This window comes from Gobius niger (assembly GCF_951799975.1).
Source record: "Gobius niger genome assembly, chromosome: 11".
NCBI classification, from domain to species: Eukaryota; Metazoa; Chordata; class Actinopteri; order Gobiiformes; family Gobiidae; genus Gobius; species Gobius niger.
The window spans coordinates 5,405,558-5,430,391 of NC_136862.1; the positions used below are offsets into that span (position 1 = coordinate 5,405,558).

Below are 24,834 nucleotides of genomic sequence, written 5' to 3' on the forward strand. Positions count from 1 at the left end.
ATCTGAAAGGTGTGAGTCCAAATCCAGGAGCAGACACTGGGTCACATGGTGCAGCAGTGACAGGAGCAGACACTGGGTCACATGGTACGGGGCCCATCAGAGTCATTGGAATCACCTGCTGTGGACTGTACCCCGTCCTGAGAGGCCACTTCTCACACTGTCAGCTCAAACTATGACACGAGCATGTTCCCCGTCATGTAAACAGACTCTCCATAAACACTGCCTTCCATGGTGTCCACTTCACGTCTAAAGGTAAGAGCTATTTCTGATGTTTCTTGTTTCCTGCGATTAAATGACGTTGTTTTTCTTGTTTAGTGCACACTAGTCGACATGTAAACAGAGTTAGCATAAAGGGCTACGTTTTCCTGTACGCACGCAGGTGAGGGAAACTTTCATTTACAGAAGAGAAAAGCAAGATAAACCTTTTATAGAACCTACTTTAGTGACTTGATCTGGGCTGGTTTTTGGAAAGTCGAATATTCGATGAGGTTTTTGATGATGTGAAAAGTTTGAGAACCACTACTGTGTTTAAGGCTCACACTGTTTAAATGAGTTTTGATTATTATTATTCTTAATGGACTCTCAGGTTCTGTATCCCGGGCAATGCAGGGACTTTACAGAGCAAAAGTCTGTCGAGGCCCCTTGATTGTTGAAAAGATTCCTCTGGTAATTCACTATATCAAGTGTTTAATTTTTTTTTAATGTTTTACAGAATATGATTAGATTAAATCATAAAGCCTAAAGCCTATTTATTCAGACTGGCTTTTAATGCTCAGTGACTTTTTTTCTATTTTATGTTTTTAATTGATTTGATTGTATTGTTTTACGTAATTGTTTTCAGTCTCATTTAGTCTGTTTTTGCTGTAAAACACTTCCGAGTGTTGTAAAGGGCTTCATGAATACATTTTGATTGATTTACTTGATTGATTAACTTTAACAAATACAACATTTCTTCAAGATCTTCAAAATCTTGACCAGATAAAGAGAGTTTTAATCTCAATGAGGTTCATCCTGGATAAATAAAGGTCAAATGAAACACATGCAGTGTCTCTGAGGCCCCCCTTCCACTTTGGGAACCACTTGATCAAAGTTTCAAGATAAAACAACAAACAATGAATGAATGATGATGATTTTGTACCTAAATATAAGCACATATGTTCCAACCAGCCCCGGTCTCCTCCTAATGTGGACAGACTATTGATACCATTCCAGTTCAGCTTTACCCAAATCTATAAGCTTCTCGACTGGAGCTTACAGTTTGCAGACCTAAAACATAACTTTTTCTTGGAGTTGTCATCACTTTCTCCGTCATGTTTTTGCTGCTTTCTTGTCACCTTTTCACCACATTTGTCGGCTGTTTAATGCTTTTTCATACTCATACCTGTTTTGTTGCGTTTTTGTTACTTTTTCATTACTTTTCATCACTTTTGGTCGCCTGTTTTGCCGTTTCTTTGGTCTGTTTTGTCATGTTTTTTTATTTATTGGTCGCTCTTCTGAGGCTTTTTCCCCATTTTTTGCTGCTCTTCATTCCCATCTCGTTTTTGTCACTATTTTTCACCTTTTTTTCAGGAAGCTTTTAGATTTGGGTAATGCCTAATGTGCTCGATTCAGGCGGGAGGTAAATCACGAGAGGATTTCATTAAACAATTCACATTTCAGCTTTTGGATGAATCTTTAATCACTGATAAAAAAGCAGCAATTTTCTACTAATATTTTCTTACAAAACATAAAACAAGAATCCAGAAAATGAGGAAAACTGAATCATGTCCCTCTCATTTTTCATAATCTCACATTTTCAACCCATTCCTCCACTTCTCCACTGGTTTATTATGGCGCATACGTTGCGCGCGCCGGAATCCCCGCATGACCCCAAGTACAGTAGAGGCGTACAGTAGCAGACACAGACAGAGGGGGCGTGTCCACCTCAGCCCCCGTTCCCACGCACACGCACACACACACACACATGCACACGCGCACAAACACACATGCAGCCTGTCCCCTGTAGGTGTCTCACTCCGTCAGCCTTTCGCGTGTGCAGAGCGCAGCCCCGCGTCCTGCCTCTGTGTCCTCCTCCTGCCTCTGGCTTCGCTCCTGCGGGCTCATCAGGGGCCGGCTGACTGAACTGTGGCGGCGGTGGCGGCGGCGGCGGTGACGTCAGCGCCGTGTTGATTCGCTCAGGAGCCAGTTTAGTGCGTGCGCGAGGAGAGAGGGAGAGAGTGGGAGCGGGCACTGCGAACTGCCTCACTATACTGCCCGTGCGCCCCGTGGAAAGCCCCCCTTTTGCGTTTGATTTTCTCCCCCCTGCGCTCCGTATACACACGCGCGCACAAGGACCCCCTTCCACAACTATACCAGCGGGTGAGTACAGCCAATACTTCTACTACTACTACTACTATATTTACTCCTGCTCCTACTGCGACTCCGCGTACGGGCGACAAGTGGCCGTCCGCGCAGGGGCTTTCACGCGTCTCGCCGCTCTCCATTCACCATGTGCGTACATGTGTGTGTGTGCGCGCCTGTCCCCGTGCAACCCCTCCGTGGGAACTTTTCCGCTCGTGTGCAACTACTTGTGGTCTTTTTTTTTTTTTTTTTTTTTTCCTCCGAAGCGACACCTTTTCCCCAAAAAACGCGCGCACGAACAAGTGCCGCGGCTTTTCCAAGTTGACAAATATCGCAAACGCGAGCGAGCCAGCCCCCCCTCTCTGACCGCGCGTCTCGTTTCGCGTGTTTAGTATTCCGCCGCGGTTCGCTCGTTGAAAGGTCTGGCTCCATCCGCGCGAGCGTGACGAGCCCCCTTTTTTTTTTCTATTTTGATAACACATTTTATCTCTCATGACAGCTCCCGACCCAGACGCGGAGAGGGGTTACACGCGCGCGTTCCCCCTCGACCGTGCATGCACTGTACGCGCAAAAAAAAAAAATGATTGGCACGCTTTCATTGGCGTCTCCAAAACAAAGTCCACCTGTGAAAAACCCGAGCACGCACGCACGCACGCACGTCCCCCTCTTCGTGCCGTCGCCGCGTTCGCACTCTAGACTTTGTGGATATTTGCTCCGCTGCGCACGGCCGTCTGTGTCTGCCAGCGGAGTCATGTCTGGAATATTGAACGCTGTTTATGCTTGTTGTGGCTGGGGGTCGCCCGTGGCGCGCTGTTGCTTGCCCGCGCCTGTGTAGGTGCTTTACTCTGCTCAACCCCGTTCTCCGTGTACAGTCTTTATTTTTCTTTACCCCTCTCCATACACCAAGCATTGTCTCCTCTCCACCTCCTTTCCCCCCCCCCCCCCATATCCCTCCGTGCTCGCATGTGTTCCGCTGGTTAATTTGTCTGCGTCGCTGTCTAGACGCACGTCCCGCTTTGATTTCGTAATTTTTTCAAGGAACGACGCAGCAGCGGCAGCCCCCCCCGTTTTTTTTTAACAGCGTATAAACAGTCAACTTTCCCCCACCGCCACCGCCGCCGCCGCCGCCACCGCCGCCAACCACGGCACGCGCAACAAGCATCGATCCCGCCGCTGTTACTATCGGCACGTATACGGGAGTCATAACGATAACGCGCTCTTTCCGCGTTTGACCTCTGCCGCCTGTGAATGAGACACTTCGCATCGCAACGCCGATTCCGGAGAGAGCGCGGCGTTGACGTACCGAGCGGTGCGGATGAAGTGTCCAAAAGCGCGCACACGGATTCACGCTTAACCCCCTTTCTCTCAAACAAAAGCAGCAGAGTCGATCTCTTCTCCCCACCACAAAAAACAAAACAAAAAACGCGCAGATGTATGGTGCATGCATGCGTAAAGGCGGTTTTACGCGAAGACACTGCAGGGGAAAAGTCTTTCCAAAAAATTTTTTTGGGGGGTTGTTTGGCCCGTTTGCTCTCAGAACACGCGCTTTCCCCGGATTGAAAGACACTGACAAAATGATCATTTCAGGGATTCCACTTTCCTCCATTGATTTACGAGGGGAAATTGTGTTACTTCAAAGGCCGGTTTCGCCAAATGTATTTCACTCACACTCCAGGGAAAACATCTCCTCACAAAGTGGCATCTAGACTCGCTTATATTTTGCAAAATTTCCTTCTTTTCATTATTTGTCGATGAGTAATACCTGGCGCTGAATCCCAAAATGCTCAATCCGAAATGAGAATTTTTACTTTCAGCTAAAATTGATTAACTCCTGGACTAAACAAGAAGGCGTCCAAAATCCCTCTCTCTGCATCCAAGTCAATTCAACAGTTTTATTAAACACTTTATAATTTGATCCAGCCATTTCCAACTTATTTTCATATCAAGTCACGTCGTCAGTGATCTACAGGGAGCGTTTCATATTGATCTCTCATTATATTTCATTTCCCTCTGTTCACCTGCACTGCCTCTGCGTCATTGGTTGGAAATATGTGGTCAAAGTGTTCCCAAGCTGGAATGCACATGAGCTCTGCTTGGGCTTTTCGGGCCATTGTTTGGAAGAATAGGACGTTCAGATCTCTGCGTAAAATGCAACAAGGTGTAACTCGGACTTGGCAGACGCAGGCGGCGAGGGAGCGGCGGCGCTTCGTGTCGTGACCTCTTGAGCAGATGTAAAAGGATGCGAGGGGACACGGGGGGGGGGGTTTAAAGGCGGTGTGTGACAGAGGGAGTCATGTCCAGATGTAGAACTGAAGCCAGAATATGGATGGGTTTTTGTTTGTCGTTGTAGTGAGTTTACAGGATGCAGCTAACGTTGTAAGCGACTGTCAGTGACTTATTTGCCATCTGCCATCGCCTCTTTATCTCCTTAACCTTTACTGTTTTCTCCAGGTTCGGCATAACCCAAATCTAAAAGCTCACAGCCTATAGGCCAGTGTAACGCCTCATTTGAAAGCTAAGACCTACAAAACGGATCTAAATGGATCTTTTTCCTTGCGTTGTTGCCGTGTTGTCATCGGATTTTTGCCACTTTTTCATCACTTTTTTATCTAATTTTTTGCCACTTTTTAAAATATTTTTTGTCACTTTTTTGTGGATTTTTTTATTGCATTTTTGTCACTTTTTCATAGTTTTTTTGTCACTCATTTGTCACTTTTTTATTGAATTTTTGCCACTTTTTTTGTGTTTTGGTGGATTTTTTTAATTGCATTTTTGTCACTTTTTCAGGGGGTTTTTGACACTCATTTTTCACTTTTTAATTGAATTTTTGCCACTTTTTTATTGTGTTTTTGTCACTTTTTCGTATTTTTTTGTCCCTTTTTTGCCATTTTTTAGATTTATTTTTGTCACTTTTTAATTGTGTTTTTGTGGATTTTTTCATTGAATTTTTGTCACTTTTTTAAAATTCTTTTTGTCACTTTTTAAAATATTTTTTCTCACTTTTTAATTGTGTTTTTGTGGATTTTTTTTATTGCATTTGTGCCACTTTTTCATAGTTTTTCTGTTGTGTTTTCATCCTCGTTTTCCTTTCGTCTTTGTCCCATTTTTAATTTTTATTTTTTTCAAGAAGCTTTTAGATCTGGGTAATGCCAAGTTGGAGAAAAAAGTGTTTGGTTCAGAGTTAATAAGCCTTGGAAAAGAAAGTGTCAGGATTTTGATTCTTCCGGATTGAGAAAACACGCTGCTATGCTCCATAATTAAATGTCCATGGCTTAAATGTTTCAGTACAAACTGTCTCCTCCTGGGTTTCCAGAGTTGACACGCGAGCAAGTCCACTTCGTGCCATGACTCCTGCGATTTTTGGATTCGGATTCGTATGATACAAAATGCTCTGCTTCACGTAGTGCGGGAAAGCTGTCTTTTTCTTAACAAAGACGCGTCGAGAAACATGTTTTGGTCTCGGCTGCACAAACTTTTCCAGATTGGGAACGCGCAGCTCGAGCTGTTCTGTCTGTCGAAGCTTCATGACGTCTTGATCGTAAAAAAGGAACATAACATAACGCATCGGAGCGAGAACTTTAGCCAAAACTATATCAGTCACTTGCAGGAAGAAAGATTGAGGAAGCGCTCGCTAGGATCTCCGTTAGTGACACAGACCGGTCCTCGAGGTTCCAGCGCGGGTCAAAAATATATACAATTAAAAAAATGGGATCGAGGCTCTGGAATCAAAGATAAATCACAAGATAAGGTGCACCTTATGAGAAGAAACACATTTCAGATTTGAGTAAAGAAAACTTTAGTCATATTAAGTCCATTACATCAGCGGCCCATTACCACCTCAGAAAACCTCATTGTTAAAATAAGAAACATAGTGTCTAAACTGGACTTGGAAAGATTCATTCATGTATTTGTCTCCAGTGGGTTGGACTATTGTAACGGCCTGTTCACTGGCCTCTCTATATTCAAAATGCTGCTGCTCGAGTTCTGACCAGAACCAGGAAACACGACCACATTAGTCCAGTGCTCCGGTCTCTGCACTGGCTTCCTGTCGCTCAGAGAATAGATTTTAAAACAGCTCTGCTAGTTTACAAGTTTCTTCATGGTCGGGCACCAAAATATATAGGTGACGTGGTGCAGCAGTTTGAACCATCTCGGGCCCTGAGATCTTCAGGGAGGGGTCTCCTGGTGGTTCCTAGAGTCAGGACTAAACACTGTGAGGCTGCTTCTCAGTTTCACGCAGCAAAACTGTGGAACAGCCTCAACGAGGACGTGAGACGGGCCTCAACCCTTACAATGTTTAAGGGGATATTTCAGGATTTTTGACATAGGGCCTTATTTTCTAGTTATCCAGAGTGTTGCTGATTTCTGGAGATATTTTTTTGTAATTCATGCAGTTCTTATATTTGTAGAGTTTCGTGGCGCTAGGCTAGTGCATTTCTATGGTATCAGCTAGCCTGCATTAAAAACAGTCTGACCCGCTCCACAGTGCACCTGAGGCAAATCACTTATAACACCAGACTAAACATATAAATGTTTGTGTCGATAGAATCATGTTTGGAATATAGCTGAACTTGCATCACATGAATGATCGCATTTGAGGGACTATTTTCTAACAGATCACTCCGCCGCTGCGTAGCTTATACAACCACGTAGCTGATGCTGCTCAAATATAAGTTATTATTAATGCAAAATGGTTAAAATTACTCTGGATAACTAGGAAATGAGGCCCTATGTCAAAAATCCTGAAATATCCCTTTAAGTCCAGGCTGAAAACATGCCTATTTACTGCAGCCTATGGCAACTGATGGTATTTTATCTACTTTTAATATATAGTTTTACTATATCCATATTTGTAATTTTGTATATTTTTATGAATGTATTGATTGAGTTGCCTTGTGGATGAAATGTGCTGTATAAATACATTTGCCTGTCTGGATAAACGAAACATTGCACGGACAAAAAGTCTTGTATTTGTTGGATTGAATCTGCAAGAGAACGGCCTCACGAACAGCTCTGTCTTAAACGCAGAACAAAACATGTGAGAAAACAGATGCTTTGCGTGTTTACACTTTGGAAATGCGTGTTTTTCATTGAACTGTCTGAGCGATGACCCCACGTGCACGGAAAGTGGTCTGAAAATGAAAAATGTTCAAACGAACCCTTTCCGAAATGTCAAAATGCAGCCGTAAAGATTGATATTGTTATTTAACCGGTCATTTACCTGCTTTGAATAGATGGTCATGTGAATTCCGAGTAAAAAACGTGCACATTTTCCAGCACAAATGCCTTAACATGAGCTAAAACCGCTCAGTAACGTGCTGATTCTCAAAAGAACAGTCCGTTTCGATTACACTGCGTTTCGATTTCCCATTCGACCCTGGATTCTTTAAATGTAAGTCCAAAACAAATAGTGGCTGTTGTGTTGAAATTCCTCTGGATTTGGCGGCGCTGCTGCGAGATGAGCGGCGCATATTTGTCTCATGAACCGCCACGTTTTGTTTGAAAGCAGAGGATGTACAGTCACTGCTTTTGGCCGCGCTGCCGCTACTTCTTCTTCTCTTTCCGCGTTAAAACGATACAACATGTTCCAGTCGCTCGTGTAGCTTTTATTGAAATCCTCTTGTCAAAATGTGGAAACGAGTTAAAGTTTTTTTTTTTTTTAATTTGTGATTCTGTGTTTGGAAACAATCTGCGACGTTGAAATGTGCACGGGGTTTAAATTGTGTTGTTTTTGTGTGTGCTGCAGAGAACTGTGTGGAGACTTGGGCAACTTTTCAAACGGTTTACATTTGTGCCTTTGTGTCCTTGAGCAAAACACTTCCACCTCCGACAGTAAAAACAGGGATATTAGCTGTCATGAAGCAGGGCCTTTCATTGTGGAGTCAGCAGGTTTTTCTCCAGGTTCTTTGGGTTCTTCTTCCACTAAAAACATGTGCAATAGGGTCCTGTTACATTTTGTTTTATACCGGTACTTTAACCTCCTAACCCCCGCCTCGACCGAATGCATTTCCAGGATCTGCCTTTGACTTTAACGAACGTTTTCACTCGATAAACTTTAGGACCCGGACAGATGGGAGAGCAGCCAAAGAGTAATGTTACTTTAAGATCATTTTACTCGAGTAGAAGTAAAAAGTACTTGGAGAACATTTTACTTGAGTACTGTGATCAGAGGTGGGTCGTTCTCGGTCACATTAACTCAAATACATCTACTTAAGTAACTTTTTGATGAAATGAGTAGTTTTATCATGCATTACTTTTTACTTCTACTTGAATAAAATTATAATGAAGTATTTGTACTCTTGAGAAAATATAATGTTACTTTTTATGAGTAAATATTTAAGTGGCAAATGCTTTGTTTCGATCGATAATATAATTCGTCTCGTGCTCCTTGTTTGTCAGAATAATGACATACTTCTGTATTTTCGTTGGATTCGATCTTTTGTTTTTGAGTCATTTCAAATAAATCTGACTTTTTCGCTCAGTTTCTCACAGTACTCGAGTAACATTTTCTACTTTTTAACTTTAACTTGAGTAATTGTTTGGGTCATTACTTTGTACTTGTACTGAAGTAAAATAATACTCTTGAGTAGACGTGGCTGATACTGAGTGTGAAAGTCATGTTTCAGTTGTGAAATGAAATGTGAGAAACAAAACAATAAATGTTTTCAAAGAAAATACCATAAAAACAAAGAATTCATTATGAAACAGGGATTTTCCACATTCAAATTAAGATTTTTCATTTAAACATTTACTCAGTGGCACAACTTACTAATTTTTGTACTTAAGTAAATAATACTATCTGTAAGAAAATGATACTTGATTTTAATTTGACTCAAGTAGAAGTAAAAAGTACTATAAAAAATAAAAGCTACTTGCAAAAGTGACTTCATTTCTTAGCCCGCCTTAACCGAGCACATTTTCCCACCTCAGTTTTCCCCAAATCTAAAAGCTCCTCGACTGGAGCTCACAGCCTCAGTTGAAAGCTAAGGCCCAAAAGAGATCTAGGATTGATCCTTATGTTGTCGTCATCTATTGTTTTGACGCTTTTTTTTTTTTTTTTTTACAGTGTTTTCATCCTCGTTTAAGTCTCATTTTTGTTGCTATTTTGACTTTTTATTTTCAAGAAGATTTTCACTTAAAATCAAAAAGGAGATAATGCAGCAGGTCATAGCGTGGGTGAAGAGGTCAAGTACTTGAGTAAATGTAACTGAGTACTGCCCGCCTCTGGACCCAGACACTGACCAGTCACTCCATATAAAACACTTTAGTTTGAATTCAGTCAGTGTCACGGGTTCTAATCTCACAGTATTACAAGTATTGAATATCACATGAGGAGAGTTTGTTTATTCATATTGAAGCTAAAATGCTAAATGTGTGTTTGAGTTTTTGAGCTCTTATTGTGACCTGAACAAAGCCGCTCTGACCTCCCCGTGTCGCTCCGCGTAAGTGTCTCAGTAACAGGTTTCCCGTCGCTGAATTGCCCATTCAAAGCCCGGCTCATTTGCATACGGGCGGACAGAGCGCCATAAAACACGGCCATGTGACAGCGGGCAACATGCAACACGCAACACGCACATACAACATGCACACGCCTCCTCCTGCAGACTCACACATCGCGGAGGCTTCAGGGTTCGCATTTTCAAAGAGTCTCAGAGCGGCACTATTTCTCTGACGAGTGTTTGGATCACGATGGATTTGTGATTTACGTTTGGCTCAAAGACACTCGACTCGCGGCTTTACCATTTACAGAACAATAAGAACAAATGGAAGAATCACAAACATATTTGGTCACTAAGGATGTTTGTATAAAATATCCTACAGCGACACAAAGCCGGTGGTTAAACAGTTAAAATCGATAACCGTCTGATAAAGTAACAAATGATCATTTCAGGAATTAAATCTTAGACGGAGCTAATGGATTGAATTTAAAGTTGAAATAGTGGTTGTGACTGTGGCAGGGAAAGGAGGAATCTCCATGTTTTTAGAGTCAGGAGCTCAATAGAAGAATTAGATTTCAAAAAAATAGTTCTGAAGAAAGAAGCAACCTTCAGCATATTAAACACGAGACCAGAACATGTGAGAGGATGTCCATTAAGTGTCTTTTTCTTCATTTCCTTTTAGTCTTTTCATGAAAATGCACAGTTGTATAAGCCACGCACAGATCACACTTTCCATAATAATGATAATAGTAATAATAATGGCTTACACTCAGAGCCACCTTATCCAACAGGCGAGCAGGGGCTGGAGCCCAGGGGCCAACCATAGTCAAGGGCCAGAATTGTTGATTTCCAAGTCAATCACTTCACTTTGCGACATGACTGACCGTATGAGATGATTGTGCTGCTCCTATGTGTGTACTTGGAGTCGGCCCGCCCCTTGGGATTTAGGGTTAGGGTTAGAGTTAGGGTTTGCGCTGGGGGCTACAATTCTGTTTGAGCCCCGGGGCCTACGGGTGCATTAAGGTGGGCCTACTTACACATGCATTACCTCGCTTGTCAACGTACTACACTGTCATCATTCATTCACACCATACTTGGTGGTAGTAAGCTACAGTTGTAGCCACAGCTGCCCTGGGGTCAGCGCTTGATTTGTAAACTAGTAGTTTCAGGAACACTTTTGGTCTGATGTGATAGATTCAGGGAAACGGGCCAAAACAGTTTCCCATCAGATCAAATAGTTCCCGGATCCTTTACCCTGAAAAAGTGAAAGGGGATCAAATGAAGCCCTGCCAGCCTGTGCCATCGGCCTCAGACCACCCCCAACCACTCACTTTACATTCATTATGGCCTATTGTACATGTTTTTATTGGTAGGGGAAACCGGACACAGACACGGGGAGAACATGAATCATCTATGATCAGAAAGGCGTAGATGGCAGAAGAATATAATCGTGTTTATCTGCCCCATTGAAATTGTAACTCCCTGTAATGTTGTAAATCATTTGGCATTTCCACACCTTTACACCAACAAAATAGTCAGAAAATAGAAAGGTTTACACCGCCTTTTCATCTTCAGGAGGAAACACAAACAACTTTCGTCAGACCCCTGGAAGAGCTTTGTTTCTGGCTTTGAACTTCACCAATCGAGTTAGCTTTTCTATGTCTTTAGTTTGAATAATCCTGACCTAATGAAGAGTGTCTTTGGACATAATACGAGAGGCTCTCGCTTTGTAATAGAAATGACATGTTGCTGCTGTGATCTGTATTGACCCATATGCAGAACGATGTCCATGAAACATAGATTACGTCACGTTAAGCCGCACAACGTGAAGTTTTAAAGAGACAACAAGTGGGATTTGTGTGGCAGCCTCTCTCTCTCCTTCTCCGTCGTCTGTTCCTGGCCGCTACTCCCTGCTCCTCTCTGTGACGCGAATACTGATCGAGTCGCTATTTAATTTGAGAAAGCCGCCGATGTTTTCTTTCGCGCGACCGACAGCGATGCCACTGAGGAAAAAAAAGAAAAGAAAAAAAGAACGGCCTGCATTCTTCTGGCATGATTTAAAGATTTGTCGGACGCAGATTTCCCTTTTCTCTCTCTCCGCCTCCGTGTCTTTGATTGTATGTGCCCGGGCGGCGATTGGTATGCACGCTGAGCCACCGCGGGCGCTCCACAAATTGTCTCCCCTCCTTTTTCGCCAGTCTACAGTCAATACAGCGCTCATTTTAAAGAACAATGGGGCCGGCGCGGACCCGTGTTTACCATTCCCGGAGCGTGTTGCAGAAAAGGCTGGATCTGAAAACCCGCCGGCTTAACCTTGAGATGGCCGGATTGAAGCATGCAACAGTTGAATTCGCGCTCCAGTGTGTGCCAGTGTGCCCCACGCCAGTCCTGAAACGGGAAGATGGCACCGATCCGGCCTTCCGATACCGATACTGGGGGTTTAAGTATCTGTTGGTATCTGTTGGTATCCGATATTAACCGATACCAAGAGACTTTCCTTGTGCCAAAAGTGAATGGTCCTCTTTTCTCCATCTTCATAATGAGATGTAACAGATCAATTATCAATAGAGTTCAGGACTGTGGTGTCATATTGCTAAGCATCATGGGATTTTCTCAAACTTTAGAGAGTTCTTGAAAATCCTCTGCTACCGTGGATATTTGCAATGTTTGTGGCTGTTTGCATACACTTTCTATGTTACATCAGCTTCAAACAGAATAAAAAGTAAAGAAAAAATGGAATAAGTTCATAAACTGCTGAGTCACTGCTGGTAAATAAGTGTTTTAATGTGAACAATGACTGCAAATCCCATGATGCTTAGCAACAAGACATCACAGTCCTGAACAGTGGTGGAAGTAGAAGTATAGGTACAAAGTAAAAAGTACAAATAATAGGTTTTCATTTTACTTAAGTCAATTTTATGATGAATGTGTTTTACTTTCTACTCCACTACATTTTTTAAATTGGGCTAAAAGTAGTAGTTTTTTTTTTACAGTGACCTCACATTAAACTTTATTTAATATTGACATAGCAATTACATTGGACGAACCAGATGCATTGTTTTAACACCTGTCCATGTCTTAAATACTTCTACTTCTACTTTTTACTTTTTAATTGTATCAGATACTTTTACTTTTTGATCCTATACTCACTACTGCCACCTTAGGTCTTACCTGTAACTGCAGCTTCTATATTAAGCTCGTGCATGACGGCACTTCGGACCCAAAGTGACAGTGCAGGATTTTAGAGGCAGTTGTGGTGAACAGGTCTGAGCTCATTCTACACATTAGGACATGGCTGGAAAATACTTAGTTTCATTTTTAAACTCTCTATAATCCCTTTTAAGAAGGAAAATTGAGTACTACTGAACTCTATTATATCGATTAATAAACTAACGGGAAAGAAACATCAGGATTCAGAACTTTTCTCCTCTAAATAACCTTTAGCAGTGGCCAATTTGATCTTATTAGGCGACTTTAGGTCCAATCATAGTTTCTGTCCCAGCCTTGATTAACGCTAGTTTTGATTAGCATTAGCATGCTATCTGCGTTTTGCACAGCGATCAAAAGTCCTTTTGCAGAAGTTAAAACTAACTCAGCCGTTGAATTCTCCAGGGTCTGACCTTCAGAATCGGTTTGGTCGGTGAAAGTTGTGTTTTGAGAGAATCAGTTTATGGGGTCGGTGCATCCCTAGAAGAAACATGTTGAAATTAGCACTCTGACTTTTGGCATGAGGGATCTGGCAGAGATGCTTAGTGAGCATGTTTGGTAACAAAGGACATTTGTGCAGCTGGTTTGTTCCGTTTTGCATAAATATTTGCTTTCAAAACAAGACAGTTGTTATTAGCAGTGATACCCATCCTCTTTTGTCTCATTTAGTTTGTGCTCATTAGCCCCAACCTCGCTGTTGTGTTCATCTGCCCAAAAGCATCATTAAAATAAACTCCACATTCTGCTCAGTTTCACTTTTTAAATCTGAAATCATTCCTTACACTTGTATCATTGCGCTTTGAGAAACACAGAATCTCTTCTTTCTCTTCACTGTTGTCCGTGCATCAGAATTCACCCGGCGTCTCCGTCTCTCGGCAGGTCCCACGTCTTGTTTACAAACCGTTAGCGAGGAGCACTGCTGAGCGGGAGCAAAGCCGAGCCTCATGAGTGGGCCTCGCCGATCGCTCCCACCACCGCCACGAACACCCCTCCTACTCGGACAGCGACTACCCCAGCAGCAGCAGCAGCAGCAGCGCCATGGACTTGACTAAAATGGGCACCATCCAGCTCCAGAACCCCAACCACCCCACCGCCCTGCTGCACAAGGCCAACCAGATGCGGCTGGCGGGGACGCTGTGCGACGTGGTCATCATGGTGGACACGCAGGAGTTCCACGCCCACCGCACGGTCCTCGCCTGCACCAGCAAGATGTTCGAGATCCTCTTCCACCGGAGCAGCCAGCACTACACGCTGGACTTCCTGTCGCCAAAGACCTTCCAGCAAATCCTCGAGTACGCCTACACTGCCACGCTCCAAGCCAAGGTAGGACGACAGAAAGAAAGTCCCTCACCCTCACACAGCGAGGTCTCAGCTATTGCACTCAAACCTTTCTCCATAGGTTTGTATGGGAAATGCATTGTTATGACTTTGTTGCAGGCAAATCTCCTACACTGGAAAAATAACTCATTTTAAGGAAGAAATGAAATAAATTGAAGTCTTAAGTTTGAGTCTTTGGTCTCAGATGAGATAAAACCTCTTATTGCCAAAGGAACAAGCACATTTTTCCGTAACTCTGATAATATTGTGAAATTTCAAGTGAAAAGTGTGATGTCTGCTCGTTCCATTGGCATTTTTTTTATCTCATCTTAGATTAATTCAAACTAACTCAAATTCAACACAAAGTGCCTTGATTCAAACAATTTTAGTCATTTATCTTATTTGTATTATTTCCCATGTACCAAAAAACCTTCAAAATACGATCAAGCACAAGACTGGTTTTTCATAACATTTGAAGGTTTAGAATAAAACAGAATAGGATGGAACTTTATTGTCTGTTCAAAAGAGCAGAAATGTGTTTCAACACGTCTCATTGAAATTCGTTCAGTAAAAACACAGTTTTTATTCAGAGGGATGTTTCAATATCGTTATTCCTGGCCTGATTTTATTGAGCTTTTAAACAAAAGGAAAAATCACAACGGAAAAAAACGCACACAAAAAAACGAAAAGAAAATAATTTCTACAGAATATTTCACAAATAACGTCCAAAATCACCTCAAATGTTGATTAATGCGTAAATCCACACAATCAAACCATAAACTTAAACCTGTCTCTATCCATCATTGAGATTTTGGCAATTTGGGCCATTTTTATATGAAACAATAAAATTATTTAAAAAAAAAACATTTTTGTCTCCCTCAAATCACCAGACCAACAGCTCGGGATCCCACACTGTAAAGTCAGTTGGCACTTGTGGAAAAATTGGAATCAATTTAAAATCTGATGTTTTTACACTAGAGAAAGAATAATCATCCTCAGGAAGAAATGACATAAATCAACTTGAATTTAGAGATTAAATCTAAAGTCTGAGAAGATTTGGTCTGAAAAAACTTAAAGTGATTTTTTTTTTCTCAATTAAGAAATTGTTTCTCAAAATAAAGAACCTTTATTCAGTTTAAGTAATTTATTTAAGATGTAATTTATCCAGTTTATTATTCATTTGAATACTTGTTTATTGTTTTTGTACTAATTTCACACACAAAAACAGAATACATTAAGTATATAAATGTGAGATCTACTGCAGAAGGTTCAAATTTATCTTGAATTTGATTTTTCCCTCCCTCTTATGCACCTGCTGGGTCCTGCCTTAAATTGATTGTCCGTAAGATTGCAAAATAGGAGAGAGAAATTTAAAAAGTAAACGATAAAGCTCCCTCCTACTGGTGCACAGGAGAAGGCTCGTCTAATTGGTCCACGTCTTACTTATAATGAAACACAGCTCCAGAATTTCGATTAGACTCATTCTTTTAAATGTGTAATATATTTAGACTTCCAGGCCATGGCTTTAGTTGCCGTCCTTGACTGTATAGCAGCTGTTTTACCGATTATTCTCTCTTATTGATGCTGTTCAACACTTTGCAAACACGTTTTCTTATCATTATCATAAGGTGGAGGACTTGGATGACCTGCTGTACGCCGCAGAGATCCTGGAGATCGAGTACCTGGAGGAGCAATGCCTCAAGATCCTGGAGACCATCCAGTCGTCGGACGAGAACGACGTGGAGGTGAACGTGAACGACGCCAGCGCCGAGGAGGACGAGGAGCGCAAAGGCCACGGCAAGAACTCCAGAAAGCATTCGGCCGAGAGCTCCTTCCACCACCACCACCACCACGCGTCCGCCGCCATGGCCGGCCTGGTGGACCAGAGCCCGTCGGTGTCCACGTCCTTCGGCATGACCACGCTCAGCCCCACCAAAGCCGCCGTGGACAGCCTCATGAGCATCGGCCAGTCGCTGCTGCAGCAGGGCTTCACGTCCGAGCAGCTGCTGCACCACGCCGCCAACGCGCACCACCTCGTGCCCGAGATCAAGACGGAGATGATGCAGGTCAGCGCTAACTTTTCAGTCCAAGACTAAAACTAAAAAGCAGTTCATGAGACTATTGGCTGATAGACTAAACAAAATGGAAAGGAGGGGCTAATAATGTGAATGTTAACATTTTAAAAGTCCCCAGTGGGAATTTCTTGTTCCCAGGCTTCTTCCAAATGGAGCGCTCGGGCCCCGTCCTGAGGGCAGGCTGAGGTGTTCATGGAGGAGATGTGTGTTTAGTTGACTAAATTATTGAAAATTATTTTTATTACAATAGTAATTGTCAGCTAGAATTAGACTAAAACAAAACAGAATGACTTAACTATAGACTAAAGCAGTGGTTCCCAAAGTTGTATACAAAACAAGTCCAATGAAAAAAGTTCATTGTGGAAGGAAAAATACATTGATTTTTGACAAATGCACCAGTTTAAACCAGTATTTAGCCGACTGTCATTACTTTTCATGTCCTTTTAGCTGTGAATAATAAGACATTCCTTTGAATCGAGTAAATTATTATGATTTTCTGGCCCCGAGAGATTTTCTGATCAATTAGAGGACTGCGATGTCCCGGACTTTGGGAATGGCTGGACTAAAGTAGTAGTTTTTCCACTTTGAATTTACAATTAGATAATTCATCTCAATTGACCTGAAACAAGACACATTTTTTTATTCTGAGTTAATGCAAGTGCAATGGCAGATTTTTCTCTTATTTATTTAATGCATAACATTTGCTCAAATTGAGAAAAGTTATGCATTGTTGCTGTGTACATTTCCATAAAAAGACAAAGAGCTTTAATTATAATTTAGACCGAACCTTTCCTTAACTTTAGGATGAATATTCCTTTGTGCCTTTGGCCAAATGTTGGGCGAGTTCAAGAAACTCGCTACATTCAAATTAAATATTTCCTGATTTGAGAAGTATCTTTATTGCCAATGGAACAAGAATGACCCTTTTTAAAAATTCAGATTTTTTTGCACATTTCAGTATTTATTTATTTATTTATTTATTTATCTATTTATTTATTTGTACATGTTAATTCTTTTTTAAACATATTATTGCTTGTTCCATTTGCAATGCTATTTCAGCGTCAAAATCAGTTTAAATTCCGATACTTACATACAAACCCCGTTTTCAAACATTATTTTCGATGAGGTGTCATGTTTCCTGAGACTGAAACTAAATGAAACTGTTAAATGAACGCTGATGCAGGTGGACATGGCGGGCGGTAACGGTCACGGCAGCCCCCGTGACATGGAGGCGAGCAACGGAGACCGTAACGGCGACAGGGACGGTCCGGGAACGCCAACGAGGAGCAGCGTCATCACCAGCGCCCGGGAGCTCCACTACGTCCGGGAGGACGGCAGCGTGAGCGACCAGCCGGTGGAGATGAGCCAAATGGGCCTGGAGGCCATGGCGGGCATGACGGGCATGACGGAGAAGCACCTGGCGTCGCTGTACTCGCTGCCCACCAACCACAAAGCCGAGGCGATGATGTCCATGCCCGTGTCCATGGCCTCGGCGCTGCCCATGTCGCCCGCGCTGGCCATGTCCATGGACTTCAGCGCCGCCTACGGGGGGCTGCTGCCGCCCAGCTTCATCCAGAGGGAGTTCTTCAGCAAGCTGGGCGAGCTGGCCGTGGGCATGAAGCAGGACCCGCGCAGCCAGCACGAGCGCTGCAACGTGTGCGGCGCCGAGCTGCCCGACAACGAGGCTGTGGAACAACACAGGTAGGACCTCACTTCCATTCCCTCTTCACGGCTGTTACGTAAAGATCGCTCTCAGGAGGGTTTATCCAGTCGAAGCAGAGTTGGTTTTGTCTCTTTAATATAACACCATTGTTGAAGGTGAAATATTACTTTTGATTCTGTTCATGCATCTCCAACCAGTTAATTTCAGCCACTTCTTCTGGAAGCCCTAAGAACGTTTGAGCAGGCACTAGAAGTTTGTTGACTTAAAGGAATAGGCCACCGTTTTTACATACTAAGATATGTTCTTAGCTCACTTTAGTCGAGTTAATATATCCCCGTCTGGTCTTTGTCCGTGCGCTCTGGCACGCAAACGGAGCACATACGCAGCCTCTCCCACATGTCACATAGCTCCAAAAAAGCTCACGATAGAAGCTACCAAGCTCTTCCACGTGTTCCCTATTTAAATAAAGTTACGTGAAGTGTTTTCATGCGAAGTATATTTACCCAGAAATGTAGCATGTCGATTTTATAAGCAAATAAAAAGGGGGACTATATTGTGAGGCGTAATGATACGAGGAGCACAGCGTCCGCATAGTAACTCCTAAAGACTTCCCCCGCTCACTTCCGTCAATAACCTTTAGGAGTTACTGCGCGGACGTTTTACTCCTCGTATCATTACGCCTCACAATATAGTCCCCCTTTTCATTTGCTTATAAAATCGACATGCTAGATTTCTGGGTAAATATACTTCGCATGAAAACACTTCACGTAACTTTATTTAAATAGGGAACACGTGGAAGAGCTTGGTAGCTTCTATCGTGAGCTTTTTCGGAGCTATGTGACATGTGGGAGAGGCTGCGTATGTGCTCCGTTTGCGTGACAGAGCGCACGGACAAAGACCAGACGGGGATATATTAACACGTCTAAAGTGAGGTAAGAACATATCTTAGTATGTAAAAACGGTGGCCTATTCCTTTAAAAGGGGCAAAAGAGTCCATTAGATCATTGTTGGGACCGGCTTGTCATTTTCACCTCCATGTTCTTCATAACACACTCTACATCTTCCATGTTTTGCTTTTGATTTCATTTTTGCCATATTCTAAGTATTAGAGCTGTCTCCAAAACCCCAGTCAAGCAGCTAGCATGACCGACCTCCCTCAGTCTATTGATATTCACGGTCTGTGGTGCATAGTTGTTTACATGGCTACAACTACCACACCATTAGATAACAGTGCACGACTGTACGTGCCTTAGCTTTTACTCTACTAAACCTTTTGACTGAGTAAAATCCATTGTGCTGATTTAAAGTCGACAAGAACGTCCAAAGTTAAATTTGACATTCCTGTTGCATCATTTCTCTTTGCACAAGTATGTTTAAGATGCTAATGCTATAGATTGGTTCCTTTTTAGCTGGATGAGGACTTCACATGCTGCTGTTCTATTAGTTTATCAATGAAAAGTTAATGGGAAATGTCATGAAAATAACTTTGAACACAGTCTCTAGTTCTTGTTCATTTGGAATCCCGTATTGTTGACGTTGAGATTGTCTGTTGATGCTGTGGTTTTTGACAGAAACTGGTGTCATGGAAAAAGGGTTCTCTCTTTGGTTGTTCCCTCTTCTACTGCTATAGCGCTCCGGTCAGTACTTCCTGGATGTTAACTCCATCACAGAGAGAATACAAAACTGTCTCCTGACCCGTTAGAGAGTGAAAGTGACGGCTTGTTTTCAGCGTTTTGTAGCGATTCATTCCCACTGCTGCCTGCAGAGGGCGCTCCAATGCCAATTCGAAGTCTTGGCCAGCTCAGTCTCTCAATCCTTGCGGTCTTTCCTTCACATTGACATCATTTTCAAAGATATCACTTCCATAGTAACGAGTTTGAGCCTCATAGGTTCACCTTAAAGGGTCGCCGAGTGGAAATAACCGCCGCGTTATGATTAAATTGTAAATATGAACACATCCATCGCGAGCGTGAGTCAGCCCTCATCTCGCGCACCGACGGCAACACCCAGGTGACTGCTTATAAACGCCCGTCTGAGGCAATTAGCCACACTTTACGAGATATAAGTAGCAGCTCGCACGTACTTACCAAAGTGGTTCTCTTTTATCCGGGACACTTGTACTATAACCGCCGCTGGGATATGGATGTCTCGGGAGGGCCGGCCGCTTCTTCTACTCCTTTTTTTTTTTTTTTTGCGCTTTTTTTTTAACCTGAATTGTCGATCGCGGTTCATTTGGAGATTCTGAACCGCTGCCCTCTCACTTTAGGCCTTGTCCGCGGCACAAAAGCCCTTTCTCCGTCAGTCTTAGAAAGCCGCGTGTGGCTGCCGGAGTGGCCTTGCTCGCGGTCTCTTTTATCAAAATTTAGCGTTTTTTTTTTTTTTTTTCCTTTTTTCACCCCCATCTGGTGATGTTTTGTCAAGGAGGTGGCATTGTGCGCACTTCAAAAAGCGCTGAAATTTGCCTGGCCTTCGGCACGAGTGCTTATTAAGAAGATCAGTTCAATATTTTGTAAACGCAGCCGCGCCGAGTCCATTAGTCTCTTTTTTAGCGAGCTAATTTGAGCAGATTTCAGGCAGACTTTGGAGCAGCAGACAGACAGGAGGAATGCGGCACGGCCAAAGCAATAAAGCCGTGAAAATGCTCCAAATGTGTCGCCCTTTGTTTTAAAGTCCAGATTGATTTGATATGAATTTTTAAAAAAAGAAGGGTTTTAGAGCAGAGCTGTTCGACTAATGGGCGACTAACGGGAGCTGTCACCATTTTCACTGGGTCATCATGGGCCTTTGCTCATAAAAAAAGACATTTGTTGTTGTGATTTCAGCCTTTTGTGCATCAAAATGAGGGAACACTGTGTTTAGATATTGATTATGTCTTGTGGATGCTGGATTGTCGCGAGACCTGGATTTTCAGATAAAGATCCATCTGAAAAGGCTCAAAGCTGACACGTTCAGGCTCAAATCCACGGGCGATTCGGACAAATCGAGAGGCACTTTTGAAAAGGTCCGGCTCTTTTCACAGTTGATCCAGTTCATCACTAAATCCAATCCAAAGTCCTCACACTGGTTTAAAGGATCGGTCAAAGTCTTCAAATGAAATACAAAATACACAATTCTCAGCTGAGACTGGTTTGGAAAAATACTGAAAATGAAAGCAGTAGTAATCAGGATATTTTCTAGTAAAAGAGTAAATGTCTCCTTCCACCATAGATCTACTTTGTAAACACAGCATTTGTGAAAGAAAGACAAACATAATGCGCTGTTGTTTGTCTAAATATCGTGCATTGTTACCAATTGTGAGGGTGAGGAGCTCAGTTACCCGGGAGGAGCTCGGAGTAGAGTCGCTGCTCCTTCACGTCGAAAGGAGCAGCTGAGGAGCCTCCTGGTCGCCTCCCTCAGGAGGTGTTCCAGGCATGTCCTATTGGGAGGAGGCCTCGTGGAAGACCCAGGACACGCTGGAGGGACTATGTCTCTGAGCCGGACTGGTGTCGCCCCCGGGGCGACACTGGGCATCTCAATGGAAATGGGTCGCGAGATGGATGGATGTGAATGAGGAAGCAAGAGTCTAACCTCTTACCACTCGCCTTAACCAAGTGCATTTTCTCTAGTTCAGCTTTACCCAAATCCAAAAGCTTCTCGACTGGAGCTTGCGGTCTATAGGCCAGTGTGACGAATCATTTGACCTTCAAAACTGATCGAAACAGATCTTTTTTCTTGCATTGTTGCCACTTTTCTTTTCATTTATTTTTGCCACTTTTTTGTTGCTCTTTTGTCACTTTTTTGTTGTTCTTTTGTCACATTTTTGTCACGTTTTCATCTTCATTTTCTCCTCGTTCTTGTCGCTTTTTTCAAGAAGCTTTTAGATTTGGGTAACTGGAGGAAAAGTGCTCTGTTCAGGTGAAGGTTAAGAAGCTAAACTTGCAGTGTTTCTTTCGGCCGGTCCACCTCGTTCTGGTCACGTCATGTGAACAGTCGTCACTCAGCCTCCGACTTTCACAGTTTGAAAACGCGGTAATCCAGGTACTGCACCTTCAAAGTTAAGTTAATCAAACGCTCAAAACATGTGCAACAGTTTTCAGTCGACTTTTACGTAAAACAAGGCCTTAACGCGCCGAAAAGTATCGAGAAAAAAGAGTCTGGCATGTGAAATGTGTTGCCAGTGTTTCAAGTGCTATTTCGTCAAGTCGCTCAAGCTGGGAAATGGTGTATCAAAGGAGATTTCCAAACCGTTTCATGCATTGATCTGGCTGGCGTGGCACCCGCGGCATACTAATGGGTTAATTTGGCCGGGCTGATAGGCAGACGCGGCGCTGCTTAATATTGTACGCGTCGTCCCGAACCCTGCCTCCTCCTCCGCCGCCGCCGAAGCAGCGCAGTGTAGGAATCAAACGTTGCATCACCGCTGTCTGCTCCGCCGCTGTCAGGCACATGAAAAGACACGCCGATGCACGACGCAGGGTTCCCACGCACGCAACGCCGCGCAGCCCGGTGGTCAGCCGGGCGTCCGGTCACGGGAAAGACGTGGACAAACGTGCAGGAGATGGAGACGTTGGGGTTGATGGAGCTTAGGAGCAACAATATCTGAATGAAGTGGAACTGATGCTTCAAAAATGGTCAATCTTCTCTTCAATACTTTAAAACAAGACCACTGGACTTGTCAAGGCCACTGCAGGTCGAAGTTAATGCTTCTTAATGTCCAAATCTGATCTTTTTCATGCCACAAACCCAAGTGTCTGTGCGTATTTCACCTCTTAAGGCAAACATTCAAACAGAGGAATGAGGCGAATAGTTACTATTTAAAAGCACATTGGATAAAAAGAGCAACTCTTGAGTAGAAATGTGTGCACAGTTTCAGCCAAAACTGCAGTTGAATGTGTTTGAGACTCTGACAAACGTGTGCCATCAAAACAGACAAATGTCATTGTTGTCGAAGAAATCTTGATTGAATCCAGTTGAATGCTTTATAATGACATTTAAAGGGACTATACAGAGTTAAAAATGTTAAAATTAAGTATTTTCCTCCCCCTACCTGTCCCAGCCATGTCCTAATGTGTAGAATGAGCTCAGACCTGTTCACCACAACTACTTCTAAAATCCTGCACTGTCACTCAAAAAGTTGTAAATTCGCATCCGAAGTGCCGTCATGCACGAGCTTAATATAGAACCTGCAGTTGCACATAAGACCTGAGATGGCAGTAGTGAGTATAAAATGACCAACTTGCATCTACTCCCTTTAAGGCCTTCATTTTTGCACATGATCTTCTGTCGTCCAAACGATAGACTTAAGTTGGAGTGAAACTAAAAAGTTCAGTTGACTTGTTTTAACCACCTGGGTGACTGAGACTTTACGTCGTTTTAACAAAGCTTGGCAATGCCAACAGTCTTAAAGATTTTAACGCTTATAAGTAATAACAATTGGACATGTGAGATCTAGAAGAATACGTTTCAGCATGTAGCTCTCAACTGGTGGGTCGGGACCGGAAATCGGGTCGCGGGACCGTTTTCAGAGGGTTGCAAACCTTTCCCTCAAAGATAACATACGTTTTCTGTACATAAGAAAATAAATGTTATCGGGTCATTTTATATAATATAAGTCTAAGTCGTTCACTGCAAAAAAATGATTAACTAGATTGGTTAAAATAGTATAACAATCTAAATTTGAGTTGTTTTGACTAGATTTCGTTGGACATTTGACGTAGATTATTTCACCTGTTCTGAGATGTTTCTGACTCTGACTGTTTCAATACATTTTGCCCTTGTTTCAGGTTAATTTATTTATCCATGGGGTAAGAAAATTGCACTTGTCCCAGTTTTACTTCCTCATGTCAAGTGAGATGACCTCAGAACCAGTGAGAAACGTCCTCAAACAAGCAAAGTCTGAATTAATATATTGACTATTATTGATATATATTGATATTGACTTTTTGCAGTGTATTTGGGTCGTGGTTCGTCATCAGGGTGATTCCTCCTCATCCAGATCGCACTTTCATATATTTTTAATCCTTACTTGAATATTCCACTTTTTATAGCTCATTTTCACTCCTTTGATCATAATAACCGTTGTCTTAAGTGTGATTACTGATATTTACTAAAACAAGACACTACATGACAGAATACTTACTCTTTAGTCATGCTTACTTCCCCATTGATCTTTGACTTGAGTCATTTTTAGTTTATCTTTGACTCCGTTTGAAGCCGCTCCGTTCAATTTTAGCTCAATTCACCAACGTAACATTTACCTGGAAACGATATCAAGCGCAAAACATATGTTTAGTCACATTTATTGCGAAAAAGCACCATTTGCTCATTAGTTTGTGTGTATTAAAACCCTTTGATCCTTTTTTTTTTCCTTAGGTCTACCTTTGTTTAATTGGATTCTGTTTGTCACATTGTTCATTTTTAGCTCAATCTCGCCCTTTTTGATCTGAATGAGTCGTCGTCATGACACTTTAATTGGACTAATTCTGGCCTCGAATCGAAAGCATGAGTAAAAAAAGAAAAAAAAAAGTGATTAGTGCTAATTATTAACATCTATTATGACAGAAAAAGCAGCTCTCATTCGCTCCATGTCAGAGCGGCTCATTCGAGGGCACGTTTTAGTCCTGTTCCCAGTGACTAATCGGGCTTATCATTTCCCGTGTCAGGGTCACCCGCCCGCCCGCCCGCCCGGTCAGCAAAACAAAGTTAAGAGTTTGGAGTTCTCCGCGGCGCAGCCAGGTCAAGTCGAACACGGGGCGCAATGGTTTCCAGATGCAGCGCAGGTCAGCCACGCCGAAAACCCCAAAAGTCGCTTCCT

The 24,834-nt window shown here is 42.8% G+C and overlaps 1 protein-coding gene across 1 annotated transcript in view; it reads left to right on the forward strand.

Moving 5' to 3' along the window:
• The first annotated feature begins 2,017 nt into the window (after window positions 1-2,017).
• zbtb16a (zinc finger and BTB domain containing 16a) overlaps window positions 2,018-24,834 on the forward strand; it is a 328,754-nt gene continuing 305,937 nt past the window's right edge. The window contains exons 1-4 of the mRNA XM_079565641.1: window positions 2,018-2,358; window positions 13,866-14,309; window positions 15,932-16,369; window positions 17,562-18,079. Of these exons, the coding sequence (XP_079421767.1) occupies window positions 14,025-14,309; window positions 15,932-16,369; window positions 17,562-18,079 (1,241 nt within the window). The 5' untranslated portion in view covers window positions 2,018-2,358; window positions 13,866-14,024. The remainder of the gene's footprint in view (window positions 2,359-13,865; window positions 14,310-15,931; window positions 16,370-17,561; window positions 18,080-24,834) is intronic.